The 17,474-nt window shown below is 44.2% G+C and overlaps 1 protein-coding gene across 3 annotated transcripts in view; it reads left to right on the plus strand.

Annotated features, from left to right (window-relative positions):
• The window catches only part of LOC138795391 (probable cation-transporting ATPase 13A5), a 72,257-nt gene that overhangs the window by 37,578 nt on the left and 17,205 nt on the right, over positions 1 to 17,474 (plus strand). For all 3 annotated transcript variants that reach the window (XM_069974393.1, XM_069974394.1, XM_069974395.1), the window contains 11 exons: positions 468 to 602; positions 681 to 753; positions 2,409 to 2,540; positions 3,454 to 3,624; positions 4,631 to 4,788; positions 6,753 to 6,941; positions 7,603 to 7,664; positions 12,206 to 12,356; positions 13,453 to 13,542; positions 14,422 to 14,578; positions 15,496 to 15,613. In XM_069974393.1, the coding sequence (XP_069830494.1) occupies positions 468 to 602; positions 681 to 753; positions 2,409 to 2,540; positions 3,454 to 3,624; positions 4,631 to 4,788; positions 6,753 to 6,941; positions 7,603 to 7,664; positions 12,206 to 12,356; positions 13,453 to 13,542; positions 14,422 to 14,578; positions 15,496 to 15,613 (1,436 nt within the window). The remainder of the gene's footprint in view (positions 1 to 467; positions 603 to 680; positions 754 to 2,408; positions 2,541 to 3,453; positions 3,625 to 4,630; positions 4,789 to 6,752; positions 6,942 to 7,602; positions 7,665 to 12,205; positions 12,357 to 13,452; positions 13,543 to 14,421; positions 14,579 to 15,495; positions 15,614 to 17,474) is intronic.

Consider the following 17,474-nt stretch of genomic DNA (forward strand, 5'->3'; position numbering starts at 1 on the left):
TTGGTTCGGTTACAAACCGAACTTTTTGTAAAGTTCGTAACAAATCTGGTTCGTTACGGTTTGGTTCGCTCATCCCTAATTGTATTGCATAGTGTAGTGTAGTGTATAGTATATTATAGTATAGTATTGTGTTGTATTATAGCATTGTGTTGTATTGTATAGTATTTTATTTTATAGTACAGTATTGTATTATATAGTATTGTATAGTACAGTATTGTATTATATAGTATTGTATATCATAGTATTTTATTGTATTATGTTGTATTGTATAGTATAGTGTAGTATTGTATAGTATTATATTATACTGTGTGGATGAGCACACTGCAGAGACCTCTGCTACCCTGCTCAGCCACTTTAACATTAGATATATTTAACATGTTAAAACAGTAGAAAATATTTAAAATGATTTTACAGATGATCATTTATTTTTTCCTAATGCTGACCATGTTTTTTTTTCTGTTTTACAGGTTTTCAACCCATTCTATGTGTTCCAGGCCTATTCTTTGAGTATATGGATTGCTACATCATACATTGAATACAGCTTAGCTATCTTACTTATGACCATCATGTCTATTTCTGCCACAGTATATAATTTAAGGAAGGTGCGTGTGCTTGTATCTGTATATAACAAACCTTTACTCTATTGTTCTGTATATCATTTCATTCATTTATATTTCTAGCAATCAGTCAAATTGCACAGAATGTCGGCATCGTACAACAGCATCCTGGTATCTGTGCTTCATAAAAATGGAGGTAAAAGTGAGACAATGGATTTTCGATGATGATATCGCGGTGTAGTATTGTGTATGTCTCCTCCACCTCCACCTGTGCATCCTCCTTCTTGTGCTTTACCAGTTACCCGGCTCCATGGAACAGCTAAAGTGTTATTCCATTACATATATTCAGCCACGTTTGTAATTGGATGCATGAGGAAGCGAAAACATTGCTGAACTCATTGGCTGCAATAAAAGTAACACTTTATCACTACGCTGGAGTCTTCTTCTACGTGCTTCTCTTTCCCTTTTCAGAGAATATGAATGATAACACCTAAACAACACGGTTAGTGGTCGGTGACGCCATTTATTGTCAGACTACTGGGTTTTCTCTTTTTAAATCATAATGACAACCAAAAACATCCAAATGACCCTGATCAGAAGTTTCCATCCCCCAGTTCTTAATCCTGTGTGTTGCCCCCATCATCAATGACAGCTTGAAGTCCTTGGTGGTAGTTGTGGATGAGGCTCTTTATGTTCTCAGATGGTAAAGCCGCCCATTCTTCTTGGTTCCTGTAAATTCCCGGTCTGTCCTGCAGGATCTCCGTGCTGGAGATCTCCCCAGAGTGGCTCAATGATACTGAGGTCAGGAGACTGAGATGGCCACTCCAGAAACTTCACTTTGTTCTGCTGTAGCCAATGACAGGTTGCCTTGATGAGTGCACATTTGCCTCCAGTATTTGCTGATAACCGGCTGCATTCATCTTTCCTTCAACTGTGACCAAGTTTTCTGCGCCTTTGTAGCTCACAAATCCCCAAAACATCAGAGACCCTCTTTGTGCTTTACAGTAAGAATGGCGTACCTTCCATCATTGGCCTTGCTGACTCCTCTCCAAATGTAATGTTTATAGTTGTGGCCAAAAAGTTGGATTTTGGTCTTATCCCTCCAAATGACCTTGTTCCAGAAGTTTTGAGGCTTGTGTCTGTGCTGTCTGGCGTATTGTAGGTGAGATACTTTGTGACATTTGCATAGTAATGGCCAATTCTGGCAACTATGCCGCCCATTATTCTTCCGGTGTCTCCTTATTGTGCATCCTGAAGCAGCCACGCCGCTAGTTCTCAGAGAGTCCGGGATTTCACCTCATGTTATTTGTGGGTTTTTCTTTGTATCCTGAACAATTTTTCTGGCAGTTGTGGCTGATGTTTTTGTTGGTCTACCTGACTGGTATTATCAATTCCTTGGATATCAGAACAAAGTGAAGGTTCTGGAGTGGCCATCTCAGTGTCCTGCCCTCAGTATCATTGAGCCACTCTGGGGAGATCTCCAGCGTGCAGTTCCTACAGGACAGCCCGGGAATTTACAGGAACTGGAGTCTTTTTGCCAAGAAGAATGGGCGGCTTTACCATCTGAGAACATAAAGAGCCTCATCCACAACTACCACCAAAGACTTCAAGCTGTCAGTGATGTTAGAGGGAGCAACACACAGGATTAACAACTGGGGGATGGGAACTTCTGATCAAGGTCATTTGGATGTTTTTGGTTGTCATCTATCTCCTATCTATCTATCTATCTATCTAGTACTTGTTCTGCTATCCATGTTCTCTCTATACTAGGTCTTACATATTTATGTCTAGTACTTAAAATAGAATAAGAAATATAGACATTAGTTGATTTTGTTTCTTTTTTTTTTGCAGAACTTGAAGAAGTACAATCCCAGTCTCTGGTTCCAGGTGATGTCATTGTTCTGGGTGGAAACAAGCTTTTCTTACCATGTGACGCCATTCTGATCAGTGGAGGATGTACTGTGAATGAGGCGATGCTGACTGGTACTGCGAGTTATCTGTACAATTAGTTCTATCAGATGTTATTATCCCGCAGATATGTTCAGTGGATTCTTATGTGACATTTGGGTGTTGGGCCTCCTGGATTGTGGTCACCATCACTAACTCCATACAAGAAAGTTTAAATAATTATTTATAGAATTTTATAAAGGTTCCGGAAACAAGGAAACAATATATTACAAGTTTAACAATGTGAGTCTGTCAAAGAGCCAAAAAAAAGAAAGAAACATTGTGTGGTCGTGGCCAAATGACTAAATAATGAAGAGAATAGAATACAAGGGAACAGAATATTAAAGTGTCACAAAATTTTTGACATGTCATAGAGACATCATAGAGACATCATAGAGATGTCATAGAGACGTCATAGAGACATCATAGAGACATCATAGAGATGTCATAGAGATGTCATAGAGACATCATAGAGACATCATAGAGACGTCATAGAGACGTTAAACTTTCTGAACGGTCCAGATCTGAGCATTCAGACCCGATTGGGAGATGGAGTCAGGAAAACACCGCGCTAAGCGCAGTCCTCTCCCAGCTCAGTATCACGTGATCAGTTTATTCATCGAGCCCCATTATATGTCTGACTGGTCACTGATCACACAGAGCCGGGGGAGGACCGCGCTTCTATCCTGGTAATTTAGCAAAAATGAAAATGATTATAAATACTAGAAAGGATATTTTGTGATTATCTTTCATCTTTTGTTATAAATAATTTCTATCCGCCTGCGGTTTATTCCTGTGATGTGACACTACCGCCGGTATGTGACACTGTTATAGTCGCACTCATTATTCTGCAACTACACATAACATATATATATATATATATATATATATATATATATATATATATATATATATAGATAGATATTTTTATTTTTTTTTTTATTTTGAGGTGAAAGTATTCCTGTGACTAAAACTCCGCTGCCAAAAGTTAACAACTTCATTCCCTGGATGACGCACAGCGGAGAAGACTACAAGAAGCACGTTCTTTACTGTGGAACCGAGGTCATTCAGACTAAAAAAGGGGCTCAGGATCTGGTAAAAGCCGTCGTCCTACAAACCGGTGGGTGTGCTGGTTTCCTTGTATGTGAATTACTATAGGCTATGTTACTATGTTGCTACTTCAGGATTACAGCACCAAAAGACGTCTGTGCATTGATAACGACGGCCGCCAATAATGATGATGAATTATTATAAATCAATAAAAGCCTGTAATCAATACAGTCCCATAGTGGGAGCCTAAAAGTAGCTTAGGGCTATATCTACACAACATCTTTTTTTGTCGATTCATCTCATTTTAATTTTTTTAGACGACCAGACATGAGTGTTCTATGCAATATACAGCCATAATTTGCATAAACCGAAAGCGTTTTGCCGCCAATGTGATGACCGTCCAAAAGAACAGATGCAAAACTGCAAAAAAAAAGGACGTTTGTGAACTTTACTTAAATGGGTTAAAGAATCCTGTTTTGTTGGAGAAGTCTAGCAAAGATGGAGTCACCCCGTGGTGCAGGAACTCCAGAAAAGATAGATGACCCTGTGGTGCAGGAACTCCAGCAAAGATAGATGACCCTGTGGTGCAGGAACTCCAGCAAAGATAGAAGACCCTGTGGTGCAGGAACTCCAGCAAAGATAGATGACCCTGTGGTGCAGGAACTCCAGCAATTAGCTCCAGTCTGTTAGCAAATCCGGCAGCAAAAGAAATGAAGTTTTCATTAATGTGGACGAAAAAAATAAATCCATGCAGACGTATATGGGCAGTATCTGTGATCCTTCACAACCCATTTTTGTGTTTTTTTTATTTTTTATTTATTGCTTTGGCAAAGGTTAAAAATAGAGATGAGCCGATCCGAGCCTCCTAAACCCAGATTCATTCCGAACTTTGCAAGAATTATTATTATTTGTATAGTTTATATTTGTATAGTTATTTGTATAGTTTATATTTGTATAGTTATTTGTATAGTTTATATTTGTATAGTTATTTGTATAGTTTATATTTGTATAGTTTGTCAGTTTTGGTCCCTGTAATTGGATATTTACATTTTGTTGTTGTTGATTTTTTTCTTTAGGTTTCAATACGGCAAAGGGAGATCTGGTCAGAGCGATTCTATACAACAAACCGATGAATGTCAAACTGCACAGAGAGGCCCTTAGGTTCCTCTCGGTACTTGTGGCTTTTGCTGTACTTGGAGTTATCTATACTGCAGCAGTGTATGTAAAGAATGGGGTGAGTATTGTGTTAGAGATGTGACCTGTGTATAACACAAGTTATAGGAGTATATAGTATAGTATGTTATAACAGTATATACTGTAGTTGTTGTCATTTGTAGGTGTGATTACTCAGGAAATGTCTAACATGGTCTTTATCGCACTATTGCGAGATTGACAAATTATCCAAAAAAGGGGCCATGTTTTCTGCGGCGTATGCCAGGGGTAAGCCTCACTCGGCCTGATGGGTGGGGGTGGGGGGGTGCAGCAAGGAGGGGAGGAGATGTTGCCTCTTCTGGTGCCTAATTTTTTATGGTTTACACCTGGAACCATGGCAGAAATCTACTCCTGCTCCGGACCATGTGTAGATTTTTGCTCAATTCCTGGAACAGACGCAGATGTCAGCGGATTCACTAAGAGGTGTGTGTCTAATCTGGTGGGGTAATTGGGGGCGGAGCTTTATTTAAGACGTTTTACGAGTACGGCGGTCCTAATAAATATCCCCCAAGAAGCTTACTTCTCTCCTCATCTGTTTTGTCTGGTTGCGCAAATGACACATGTTGTAGCAAGAAGGTGAAGACAAATAATACAGACATCAGGCTTGAAAAATGTGAGGCGAGCAGTAAAATTCTACTTTCCTTATAATGTTTTTAGATCCATTAGAGATGAGCACATTTTTCAAAAAGGAAAGGGGAGGGCCGGCCAGGGGGCAGATCGGTGCTATGGGGGTGGGTACTACTACGAGGGGACCCTGCTCCAGTTACTCACTGACCTTTCCCGTCGGACCTTGGCTAAACACAAAGCCTTCAAACCCACACTGGACCTTCTCGGGGAAGAAGCAAAGCCTCTGCGCTCATATGCCGATAGAACTAAAAAAAAGCCTCCTGCTTCTCAGTTTGTTAAAATTGTAAAGATGGAATTAAAAATGTAATAAGCACAAAAAGACAATGGGGTAAATATCAAGATGGATGTACGGGTACATAAGGCCCCATGGCCGATTTACAGAGAAGCACAGAACTCTCTGGGGCAGAAATGTAGAACTTTGCCATCATTTACGCCTGCTAGAGGGAACAAATCAGCCTGAGGCCATTCCTCCCCTCCGTCTTGCTGTGCCCCCCTGCCTGCCCATCATGTAAGCAGGAAAAACTCTGTGCCCTTATTCCAATGTATGCCAGGCGAACCTTTAATATACCCCCCCCCCCCCCATAAATTTCCCTTCAACTTCTGTTACGCTCAATACTAACATTTAAATGCCTTAATATTGACATAATTTGGGCATTTTGTGGCTGTTAATGGCTTAAAATACCTCTGAAACTAGCACAGCCATTTTCTGAGGTGTAAAACGGTGGCTAAGAACATAGGCTAATTGGAGGTACATGTTAAAGGTACATAAACTTAATTCAAATCAACTGGTTTCAGAAACTTATATATAGATTTGTAATTTACTTCTATTTGAAAATCTCCAGTCTTCCAGTACTTATCAGATGCTGTATGTCCTGCAGGAAGTGGTGTATTCTCTCCAGTGTGACACAGTGCTCTCTCCTGCCACCTCTGTCCATGTCAGGAACTGTCCAGAGCAGCAGCAAATCCCCATAGAAAACCTCTCCTGCTCTGGACAGTTCCTGACATGGACAGAGGTGGCAGCAGAGAGCACTGTGTCAGACTGGAGGGAATACACCAGTTCCTGCAGGACATGAAGCAGCTGAAAGTACTGGAAGACTGGATATTTTCAAATAGAAGTAAATTACAAATCTATAAAACTTTCTGAAACCAACTGGTTTGAAAGGAAAAATATATATTTGCCGGAGTACCCCTTTAGGCTTATTGTATTTATGATATCATGGATAAAAAAACACGTAACATGAATTAATAACAGACACACATGTTAGTAAATCCGGTTAGTTTTCTGATGGTTGCCGGCAGATCATCTCATTTTCATTGCTTTCGTTACCTTTACGTGTTTTTCTGTCGCTGCTTCCTTAGGCCAGTGTACATGACATCGTACTCATGTCCTTCCTGATGTTAACAGTGGCGGTGAATGCCGCCCTCCCGGCATCTATTACACTTTGTCTTCTGTACGGCCAAACACGGCTAAAGAAGCAGGGTATCTTCTGCATCAGTCCCCAGAGAATCAATGTGGCCGGACAGCTCAATCTAATATGTTTTGATAAGGTAAGTACGTTTCCCTGTAAGGGTAGGTTCACACTACAGAATACACACAGGGAATACAAGCACATTACGCTGCGCAGCTCCGCTTCAAGTTCCACCCGTCCCATAGACTCAATGATATTCGCTGGCAAATTCCGCGGTCCGCACAAAGAATTGATGCCAGTCTGCACATAGTCTAACTTGGGATCTTATGTTGTTCTAATATTAATCCAATAAAACCGTAAGAGTAAAATATGCAGGTATTATGACTGTCAACTGCTGTCACATAGTTATATAAATTTGTAATTTACTTACTTTTTTAAAATCTCCAGTCTTCCAATACTTATCAGCTGCTGTATGTCCTGCAGGAAGTGGTGTATTCTCCCCAGTCTGACAACTCTGTCAATGTCAGGAACTGTCCAGAGCAGGAGAGGGTTTCTATGGCGATTTGCAACTAGTCTGGACAGTTCCTGACATGGACAGAGGTGTCAGACTGGAGCGAATACACCACTTCCTGCAGGACATACAGCAGCTGATAAGTACTGGAAGACTAGAGCGAATACACCACTGATTTGAAAGAAAAAAAAAAAAATCGCCAGAGTCCCCCTTAAACAAACAGAACATAACAAAACTTTATGGATGTTAAACTCTATTCTTATACAATGTATCTATTCTCTCTGCATAGACTGGCACTCTAACAGAAGACATACTGGATTTGTACGGCGTCCTTCCTTGTGAAAAGAGCTGGTAAGTTTTACTCAAGAGTGAAAAACAATCTCATTTAGAGCCTAATGGCCGTATTAGATGTCCGACTCTCCCTGTAAGTGACGGCTGATCTGCTGAATGACACGGCTCGATCATCATATAGCGGGACTGCACAGACATCTCGCCTTATAGGTGCAATATAATGAAGCTGTGTTACTTACCTGTCCGTGCTCCTCGGTGTCCTCCTGACTTATTTCTGGGATACCTGAATTCCGAACCAGTCTCTGCAGTGACAGCCCGCTCAGCCAATCAGTGACCAAAACAGGACAGCACCGCAGCCAGTGATTGGCTGATTGGCTGAGTGGCTGGTCACTTTAGTGGTGGTGACATATGGGGACCCCAGTCTTAGAGACCCCCTAATAGTAAAGGCCTCAGACCACCTAATATTGCCAGCTGCAGACACCAAATAATACTGTTAGCCTCTGAGGTTTTGTTCACACGTACCGTATCCGCTGCGGATTCCCTGCCTCAATGAGATTCCATACTCACAGTTGGATTGTCATCCCGCTGTATGTAAATGGAGCCCCCTCTAACCCCCCTCCCCCCCCCCCCCCCCGCTGGCCGGAGCATACTGTATCGGCTCCACCCTCCGGCTGAGGCTCCCGGTCCCCATAGGTCCCGCACAGCCAATCAGTGACTGCGGTGGGGCCCTGCACTGATCGGCAGAGCGGGACCTCCGGGAGCCTCAGATGCAGCCAGATGGTGGAGCAGGTACAGTATGCGAGTATGGAATCTCTGAAAATGACGGTACGGTACATGTGAACCCACCCTGAGACCCCTTAGTAGTGCGCGCCTCAGAGGGCAGCTCTGTATTTGTAGTTTGTACTCACTAATATGGCCCCCACATAATGGTCTCATATATACTGCTCCCTATATACTACCCCCCCTCCCCTCCCCTCATACATGTATCCCACCCCTCCCTATATACTACCCCCCCATATACATGTATCCCACCCCTCCCTATACCTATATACTACCCCCCCTCCCCCCATATACATGTATCCCACCCCTCCCTATATACTACCCCCCCATATACATGTATCCCACCCCTCCCTATATACTACCCCCCCCATATACATGTATCCCACCCCTCCCTATATACTACCCCCCCATATACATGTATCCCACCCCTCCCTATATACTACCCCCCATATACATGTATCCCACCCCTCCCTATATACTACCCCCCCATATACATGTATCCCACCCCTCCCTATTTACTACCCCCCCATATACATGTATCCCACCCCTCCCTATATACTACCCCCCCATATACATGTATCCCACCCCTCCCTATATACTACCCCCCCATATACATGTATCCCACCCCTCCCTATATACTACCCCCCCATATACATGTATCCCACCCCTCCCTATATACTACCCCCATATACATGTATCCCACCCCTCCCTATATACTACCCCCCATATACATGTATCCCACCCCTCCCTATATACTACCCCCCATATACATGTATCCCACCCCTCCCTATATACTACCCCCCATATACATGTATCCCACCCCTCCCTATATACTACCCCCCAAATATACATGTATCCCACCCCTCCCTATATACTACCCCCCCCATATATATGTATCCCACCCCTCCCTATATACTACCCCCCCCATATACATGTATCCCACCCCTCCCTATATACTACCCCCCATATACATGTATCCCACCCCTCCCTATATACTACCCCCCCCCATATACATGTATCCCACCCCTCCCTATATACTACCCCCCATATACATGTATCCCACCCCTCCCTATATACTACCCCCCATATACATGTATCCCACCCCTCCCTATATACTACCCCCCATATACATGTATCCCCCCTCCCTATATACTACCCCCCCATATACATGTATCCCACCCCTCCCTATATACTACCCCCCATATACATGTATCCCACCCCTCCCTATATACTACCCCCCCATATACATGTATCCCACCCCTCCCTATATACTACCCCCCATATACATGTATCCCACCCCTCCCTATATACTACCCCCCCATATACATGTATCCCACCCCTCCCTATATACTACCCCCCCATATACATGTATCCCACCCCTCCCTATATACTACCCCCCCATATACATGTATCCCCCCTCCCTATATACTACCCCCCCATATACATGTATCCCCCCTCCCTATATACTACCCCCCCATATACATGTATCCCCCCTCCCTATATACTACCCCCCCCCCCCTCCCGTTACCTCTTTCTCTTCACACTGTCTGTACCTGCAAGGACCTGATGACGTCATCAGGGGGGAGGGGTCACCTCAGGTCCTTGCAGGTAGATAAAGCCCCTGTATGATCCCTCTAAGGCCTCTGAGCAGGGAGTCAGCTCTGGCCCCTCATATACATTATTACAGGCGGATGAATTTCTGCAAAATCCTGGTAATTTTACAGCAATTTTGCACAAATAGTTACAAAATGCGTTCTTGTAGATGAGGTGTCAGAGCTGTGGATCTGGGGTTCCCCTTTAGGGTTGGGGGCCCAGGACATTTGCCCTCTCCCTAATGCCCTGACAGTGCCCCCTCAGGGATTCCTCACAGAGCTGGTACTGCAGCGGGTGTGCGCTGGCCGGGAGAGCTGTCAGCTGCTGTCCGCTGTCACAGACGTCTGACCTCTTGCAGGAACCGCTGCAGGAACCGCAGGGGCGGGGCATCTGTCTGATTCTAGAGCCGGGTGTGAGGAGCCTTCATGGCGCACAAAGCTCCTGAACCAGATCAACCTCAGCGAGAGGCCGGACAGAGGGAGGACGTCGCTGCACAGATTCCTATCACTCAGCCAGGCCCTGTCATTTAGATAAGGCAGACTGACAGGGCGAAAGCTGCCGCCCCGCAGGGACCAGAGAATCTACTGCCCAAGGCGGAATCCTCATGCCTGCTCATGGCAGAAGTGGCCCTGCCGAGGAGGAAGAGACTATAAGAGACACACTATAAGAGACATAATATAAGGGACATAGTATAAGAGACACACTATAAGGGACATACTATAAGAGACACACTATAAGAGACATACTATAAGAGACACACTATAAGGGACATACTATAAGAGACACACTATAAGAGACACACTATAAGAGACATACTATAAGGGACATAGTATAAGAGACACACTATAAGGGACACACTATAAGAGACACACTATAAGAGACACACTATAAGAGACATACTATAAGGGACATAGTATAAGAGACACACTATAAGGGACACACTATAAGAGACACACTATAAGAGACATACTATAAGGGACACACTATAAGAGACACACTATAAGAGACATACTATAAGAGACATACTATAAGGGACACAGTATAAGAGACACGCTATAAGAGACATGCTATAAGAGACACACTATAAGAGACACACTATAAGAGACATACTGTAAGGGACACACTATAAGAGACACACTATAAGAGACATACTATAAGAGACACACTATAAGAGACACACAATAAGAGACATACTATAAGAGACACGCTATAAGAGACATAATATAAGAGACACACTATAAGAGACATACTATAAGAGACATACTATAAGGGACACAGTATAAGAGACATGCTATAAGAGACATGCTATAAGAGACACACTATAAGAGACATACTGTAAGGGACACACTATAAGAGACACACTATAAGAGACATACTGTAAGGGACACACTGTAAGGGACACACTATAAGAGACATACTATAAGAGACACACTGTAAGGGACACACTATAAGAGACACACTATAAGAGACACACTATAAGAGACATACTGTAAGGGACATGCTATAAGAGACAGTGGTGTAGCTACCATAGAGGCAGGGAAGGCGGTTGCTATGGGGCCCATAGAGGGAGGGGGCCCAGGGAAGATAAGAGCCTCCTGAGTCCTTTTGCTTAACCCCTTATGTACTGCAGTGTGTAAGTGACCCAGAGTTCTCTTACATGCTACAACACAAAAAAGGGTTAATATAAGCTCAAGACAGTTAGCTCTCTAATAACTTCTGAGCTCCTGCAGAGGTCAGGGGTTATCAGTGCAGGAGTAGCAGGAGAGAGCTAATTTTCTTCTGCATTAACCCTTTGTTTGTGTTACAGCATGTAAGAGAACACTGAGTCACTAACAAACTGCAGTAAATAAAGGGTTAAGCAGAAGGTAGTCTGCTCCTGCACCTATGTATATAACCATGAGGCTCCTAGTAGGCTGTTATAGTTACATACAGGGGATGGACAGAACAAGCAGACATTGGCTTTCTCCTCTGATGCAGGATTCTGCCTCTGGCCACAAGAGATTTTTTTTTGCCACATCACCGAGTATATACTGTATATATGGGATCTGAATCCTAGCTACGTCCCTGATAAGAGACATACCCTCCTCCTCGGCATCTCTTGTGCAATAAGAAAATATCAGCAGGTTAGATTCTTCTCACCTTCTTCCCCTTTAACCTCCTGAGAGTTCCCCTTTAGTATTTAGAATAAATGCAGCAGCTATATCATATGTAACAATGTTTCTTTATAGCTTTCAGGATACAATATTTTTCACTACTTCTGATAATCTATACTGGTGCCCGATACTTCAAGCAATGACGAGTTGTCACTCACTTATTACATTGGATGGAAAGTTACAAGGCGATCCACTGGACTTAAAGATGTTTGATGGCACCGGCTGGGTAAGTTTCCAATAAAAAAACACTATAGTATATTTCTGCTTTCAGCCGATTTCATAAGGTGCAGTATGTGGACAGTACTTGGGTTACTTAGGGTTGGAGAAGAGGTTAGATGTCATCCTGTCAGCGCGGTGTTATCGTGGTCTCATCATCTGCATTGGGCCATTTAGTTGTATTGCAGTTTCACACAAATGAAGTCTGGGCTCATGAGAAACGTCTCCTGTCATAGGATTCCCCCATATTAGGATTCCCCCATATTGCTATATAATGCTCATCATGCAAAGCTTTTTTTTTTTTTAAAGTTTATATGATTTTAAACAATCTGCTTAGCAGTACAGAATGTCCACACACACACAGCTCTGCTACACACACACACACACACACACACACAGCTCTACTACACACACACACACACACACACACACACACACAGCTCTGCTACACACACACACAGCTCTACTACACACACAGCTCTACTACACACACACACAGCTCTACTACACACACAGCTCTACTACACACACACACACACACACACACAGTGAAACACACTAGATATTGATGCCTCTGTCAGAATATGCAAAGTTGTTTAATGACAGAGCCGACTAAAGACCCTATTCCACCAACAGATCTGACGACAGATTATCTGCAAAAGATTTGAAGCCAAAGCCAGAAACAGACTATAATCAGAGATATAATCAAATTCACTCCCGGATTTGGCTTCAAATCTTTGGCAGATAATCTGTCGTCAGATCTGTTGGTGGAATAGGGCCTTTAGGCCAATAACTATGGAATTTACTAGGCCGATGACAAATGTGATAATGTGCGATAGTGATATCGGGTTGTGTGACCCCTGTCCTGACCAAACTTGGTGACATTTCTATTATACTGTAACTAACTTTGCCGCAAGCGGGAAAGCAATAAACATTGTCAGTCCAACTAATCCGGCCTCTCCGACCTCTCCGACCTCTCCGACCTCTCCGGCCTCTCCGGCCTCTCCGGCCTCTCCGGCCTCTTCAGCCTCTCAGACGTCTCAGACAAACAGTTAAATCTTAAAAACCATTTTAATATAATATCTGATTTAATTTTTTTGGAACAGGAACTTGGAGATTATGAGGTGAACATCAAAGAAGAAGACAATCTAATAAATAGCTGCGCGGTGGTCAGACCCGGACCTCATGCTGCAAAGGTAAGCCGGCTGTGCGCTCCATCTCCTTCTTCTCCACCCTTGTCTTTTCGGAGAGGAGTGGGAGTGGGACATCAGCGTTCCACAGATACAAGGTGTATGGCTTCCTAAGGATTCTCCAGCATGGCCGTACCTTATATGTTGGTAGGAGCTCCGTAAAAGACCACCTCCTGAAGTTCATGCATAATCTTGATGCGAGGGCTGCGCGGATGGTGGGCTGCCGCAATCACCTGGCCAGGTGTGTTGTCACCGAAGCTTTCATCTGTCCCCATGGAGTCGGAGCAGTGGAAATAAGGTCCCCAGCACCCATCTCAAGCCCTGGTTGACACACCAGAGGGCCTGTGCCTGAGACCACTATCAGGAAACCAACTCTCAGGAGCAAAAACCATTTCTTTCCAATGACCTGGTGTCTGAAAGTTCCAGAAATTTGTAATTTACTTCCATAAAAAAAAAAAACTTCCAGCACTTATCAGCTGCTGTATATCCTGCAGAAAGTGGTGTTTTCTTTCCAGTCTGGAGAGGAGGAGAGGTTTTCTATGGGGATTTGCTGCTGCTCTGGACAGTTCCTGACATGGACAGAGGTGGCAGCAGAGAGCACTGTGTCAGACTGGAGAGAATACACCACTTCCTGCAGGACATACAGCAGCTGATAAGTACTGGAAGACTGGAGATTTTTTTTAATAGTAGTAAAATACAAATCTTCATAACTTTCTGGCACCAGTGGATCTGAAAGAAAACATTTTTCGTTATTCCCCCTTTATTACAGTAAAACACAACAATTTCAAAATATCAAACTATACAAACTATAAGATTTAGGATGTACAATATATTCTATTCTGTACATTTATGTCTAATTCTCAGCTTCTTCTACCTGTACTGCAGGCTCCAGTGGCAGGAATCCTTATTCTGCACCAGTTTCCATTCTCCTCCAGTTTGCAGCGCATGTCTGTGATTACTCAGGTTATTGGAGAGGGTGACATGGCCGTCTTCATGAAGGGGGCGCCCGAAATGGTCATTCGCTTTTGCAAACCAGAAACCGGTAACTATAAAATGTGTAAAGCCTAAAATATAATAAATCATGAAATGCTGCATCTACAACCTACTTTGTTAATCTATTGGGGATTTATCATTGTGCGCCCCTGGCAGATTCACCTCTTTTCTGTGGCGTACACGAGCCATATCTCCCACTCGCCAGGTGGGCGGGTGGCGCAACCAGACGGGGAGGAGGCGTGGCTTTCCCCTGCGCCTCATTTATAAAGGTTTACGTCTGGTAACAGGCCTAGACCACGCAAAAAACTACACCTGGTTCATAGCAGGTGTATATTATTGTACAATGCCTGCGCCGGGTGCAGGACCAGCCGGCTGTATTAAGAGGTGTGCATCTTTTATGGTGCCTTTACACAGAGAGATTTACCTGACAGATTTTTGAAGCCAAAGCCAGGAACAGACTATAAAGAGAGAACAGGTCATAAGGGAAAGACTGAGATTTCTCTTGCATTCAAATTCATTCCTGGCTTTGGCTTCAAAAATGTGTTAGATAATCTGTCTGTGTAAAGGCACCCTTAGTAAATCCGGATGGGGAAGGGGCGGGGCTTTATTTAAGACTCGTATGCTGGTCTTAATAAATGTCCCCCTTAGTGTTGTATATTTTACAATAGGAACAAACTGTAATATAGTTACAGTTATTATGGATGTGTGTATATATATATATATATATATATATACAGTATATATTTTATATTTCTCTATGTACAATTACTGCATTAGAATGTTTCGTTTCATATTGGGGAAAATCGGTGCCTCTATTATGGATGAATATTTATTATTATTATTCAAGAATTTTAGGAAATACTCAATATTTAGGTTCCCTCCTCCGTCATGTGACTTGTCGGTCAGCGTTTCACCAGTCGGCGTAGCTGCAAATAGTTTTGATTTTGAGTCGTTTTTTCCTAACAGTTCCCATCTGCTTCTCGAAGAAACTGGAGCACTTCACAACACAAGGCTTCCGAGTAATCGGCTTAGCACATCGGTCGCTGCAAAAAGCAGGTCTGCCAAAGTTTTCTGACATAGACAGGTAACAATAACTGCTGCAATTATTTCTCTATTTAGTCAGAGTCAGATCTAAGAAGGAGCGCCCCCTGCGTATGCCGCGGAGAACATGCACATTTAGGTCTTCTTCAGGGCATACGCCAGACGTAATCCCTGCTAGCCTAGTGGCCGCCTCCAGCATCTAATGTGTCACGGTTTATGGCTGGAAACATTCGTCAGCCAGAGCAGAAATCTACTTCAGCTCCATTTCAGTACGAGAACACCGCTCTTAAGAAATGTCCCCTAAAGTCTTGAATAGAAATGAACAAACCAAACCAAGATTCCTTCTGTATTAGTTCTGTATCAAACTGAATTTTCTTGTAAAGTTCTGAACAAGTTTGTAAAGATGGCAGCCGCACATTATATATTACATCACATCCAAAGCCGGCCAATCAGCTGCGAGTAACCACCCCCAACCCCCCTGTGGCGTCACTCTTCCTCCTTCAGTATAAATGCAGGAGCACAGAGAGGCAGGGAGAGGTAAGGAGAAGCATGGAGAGGTAAGGAGAAGCACGGAGAGGCAGGGAGAGGTAAGGAGAAGCACGGAGAGGTAAGGAGAAGCACGGAGAGGCAGGGAGAGGTAAGGAGAAGCACGGAGAGGCAGGGAGAGGTAAGGAGAAGCACGGAGAGGCAGGGAGAGGTAAGGAGAAGCATGGAGAGGTAAGGAGAAGCACGGAGAGGCAGGGAGAGGTAAGGAGAAGCACGGAGAGGTAAGGAGAAGCACGGAGAGGCAGGGAGAGGTAAGGAGAAGCACGGAGAGGCAGGGAGAGGTAAGGAGAAGCACGGAGAGGTAAGGAGAAGCAGGGAGAGGTAAGGAGAAGCACGGAGAGGCAGGGAGAGGTAAGGAGAAGCACGGAGAGGCAGGGAGAGGTAAGGAGAAGCACGGAGAGGTAAGGAGAAGCACGGAGAGGGAGGGAGAGGTAAGGAGAAGCACGGAGAGGCAGGGAGAGGTAAGGAGAAGCACGGAGAGGTAAGGAGAAGCACGGAGAGGTAAGGAGAAGCACGGAGAGGGAGGGAGAGGTAAGAAGAAGCAGGGAGAGGTAAGGAGAAGCACGGAGAGGTAAGGAGAAGCATTGAGAGGTAAGGAGAAGCACGGAGAGGTAAGGAGAAGCACGGAGAGGAAGGGAGAGGTAAGGAGAAGCACGGAGAGGCAGGGAGAGGTAAGGAGAAGCACGGAGAGGTAAGGAGAAGCACGGAGAGGCAGGGAGAGGTAAGGAGAAGCACGGAGAGGTAAGGAGAAGCACGGAGAGGCAGGGAGAGGTAAGGAGAGGTAAGGAGAAGCACGGAGAGGGAGGGAGAGGTAAGGAGAAGCACAGAGAGGTAAGGAGAAGCACAGAGAGGCAGAGAGAGGTAAGGAGAAGTACGGAGAGGTAAGGAGAAGCACGGAGAGGAAGGGAGAGGTAAGGAGAAGCACGGAGAGGTAAGGAGAAGCACAGAGAGGTAAGGAGAAGCACAGAGAGGTAAGGAGAAGCACAGAAAGGCAGGTAGAGGTAAGGAGAAGCACGGAGAGGTAAGGAGAAGCACGGAGAGGTAAGGAGAAGCACGGAGAGGCAGGGAGAGGTAAGGAGAAGCACAGAGAGGCAGGGAGAGGTAAAGAGAAGCACAGAGAGGCAGGGAGAGGTAAGGAGAAACACGGAGAGGTAAGGAGAAGCACAGAGAAGTAAGGAGAAGCATGGAGAGGTAAGGAGAAGCACGGAGAGGCAGGGAGAGGTAAGGAGAAGCACAGAGAGGCAGGGAGAGGTAAGGAGAAGCACGGAGAGGTAAGGAGAAGCACGGAAAGGTAAGGAGAAGCACGGAAAGGCAGGAAGAGGTATGGAAAAGCACGGAGAGGTAAGGAGAAGCACGAA

The sequence above is a fragment of the Dendropsophus ebraccatus genome, chromosome 6 (genome assembly GCF_027789765.1).
Source record: "Dendropsophus ebraccatus isolate aDenEbr1 chromosome 6, aDenEbr1.pat, whole genome shotgun sequence".
In the NCBI taxonomy this organism is placed as follows: domain Eukaryota; kingdom Metazoa; phylum Chordata; class Amphibia; order Anura; family Hylidae; genus Dendropsophus; species Dendropsophus ebraccatus.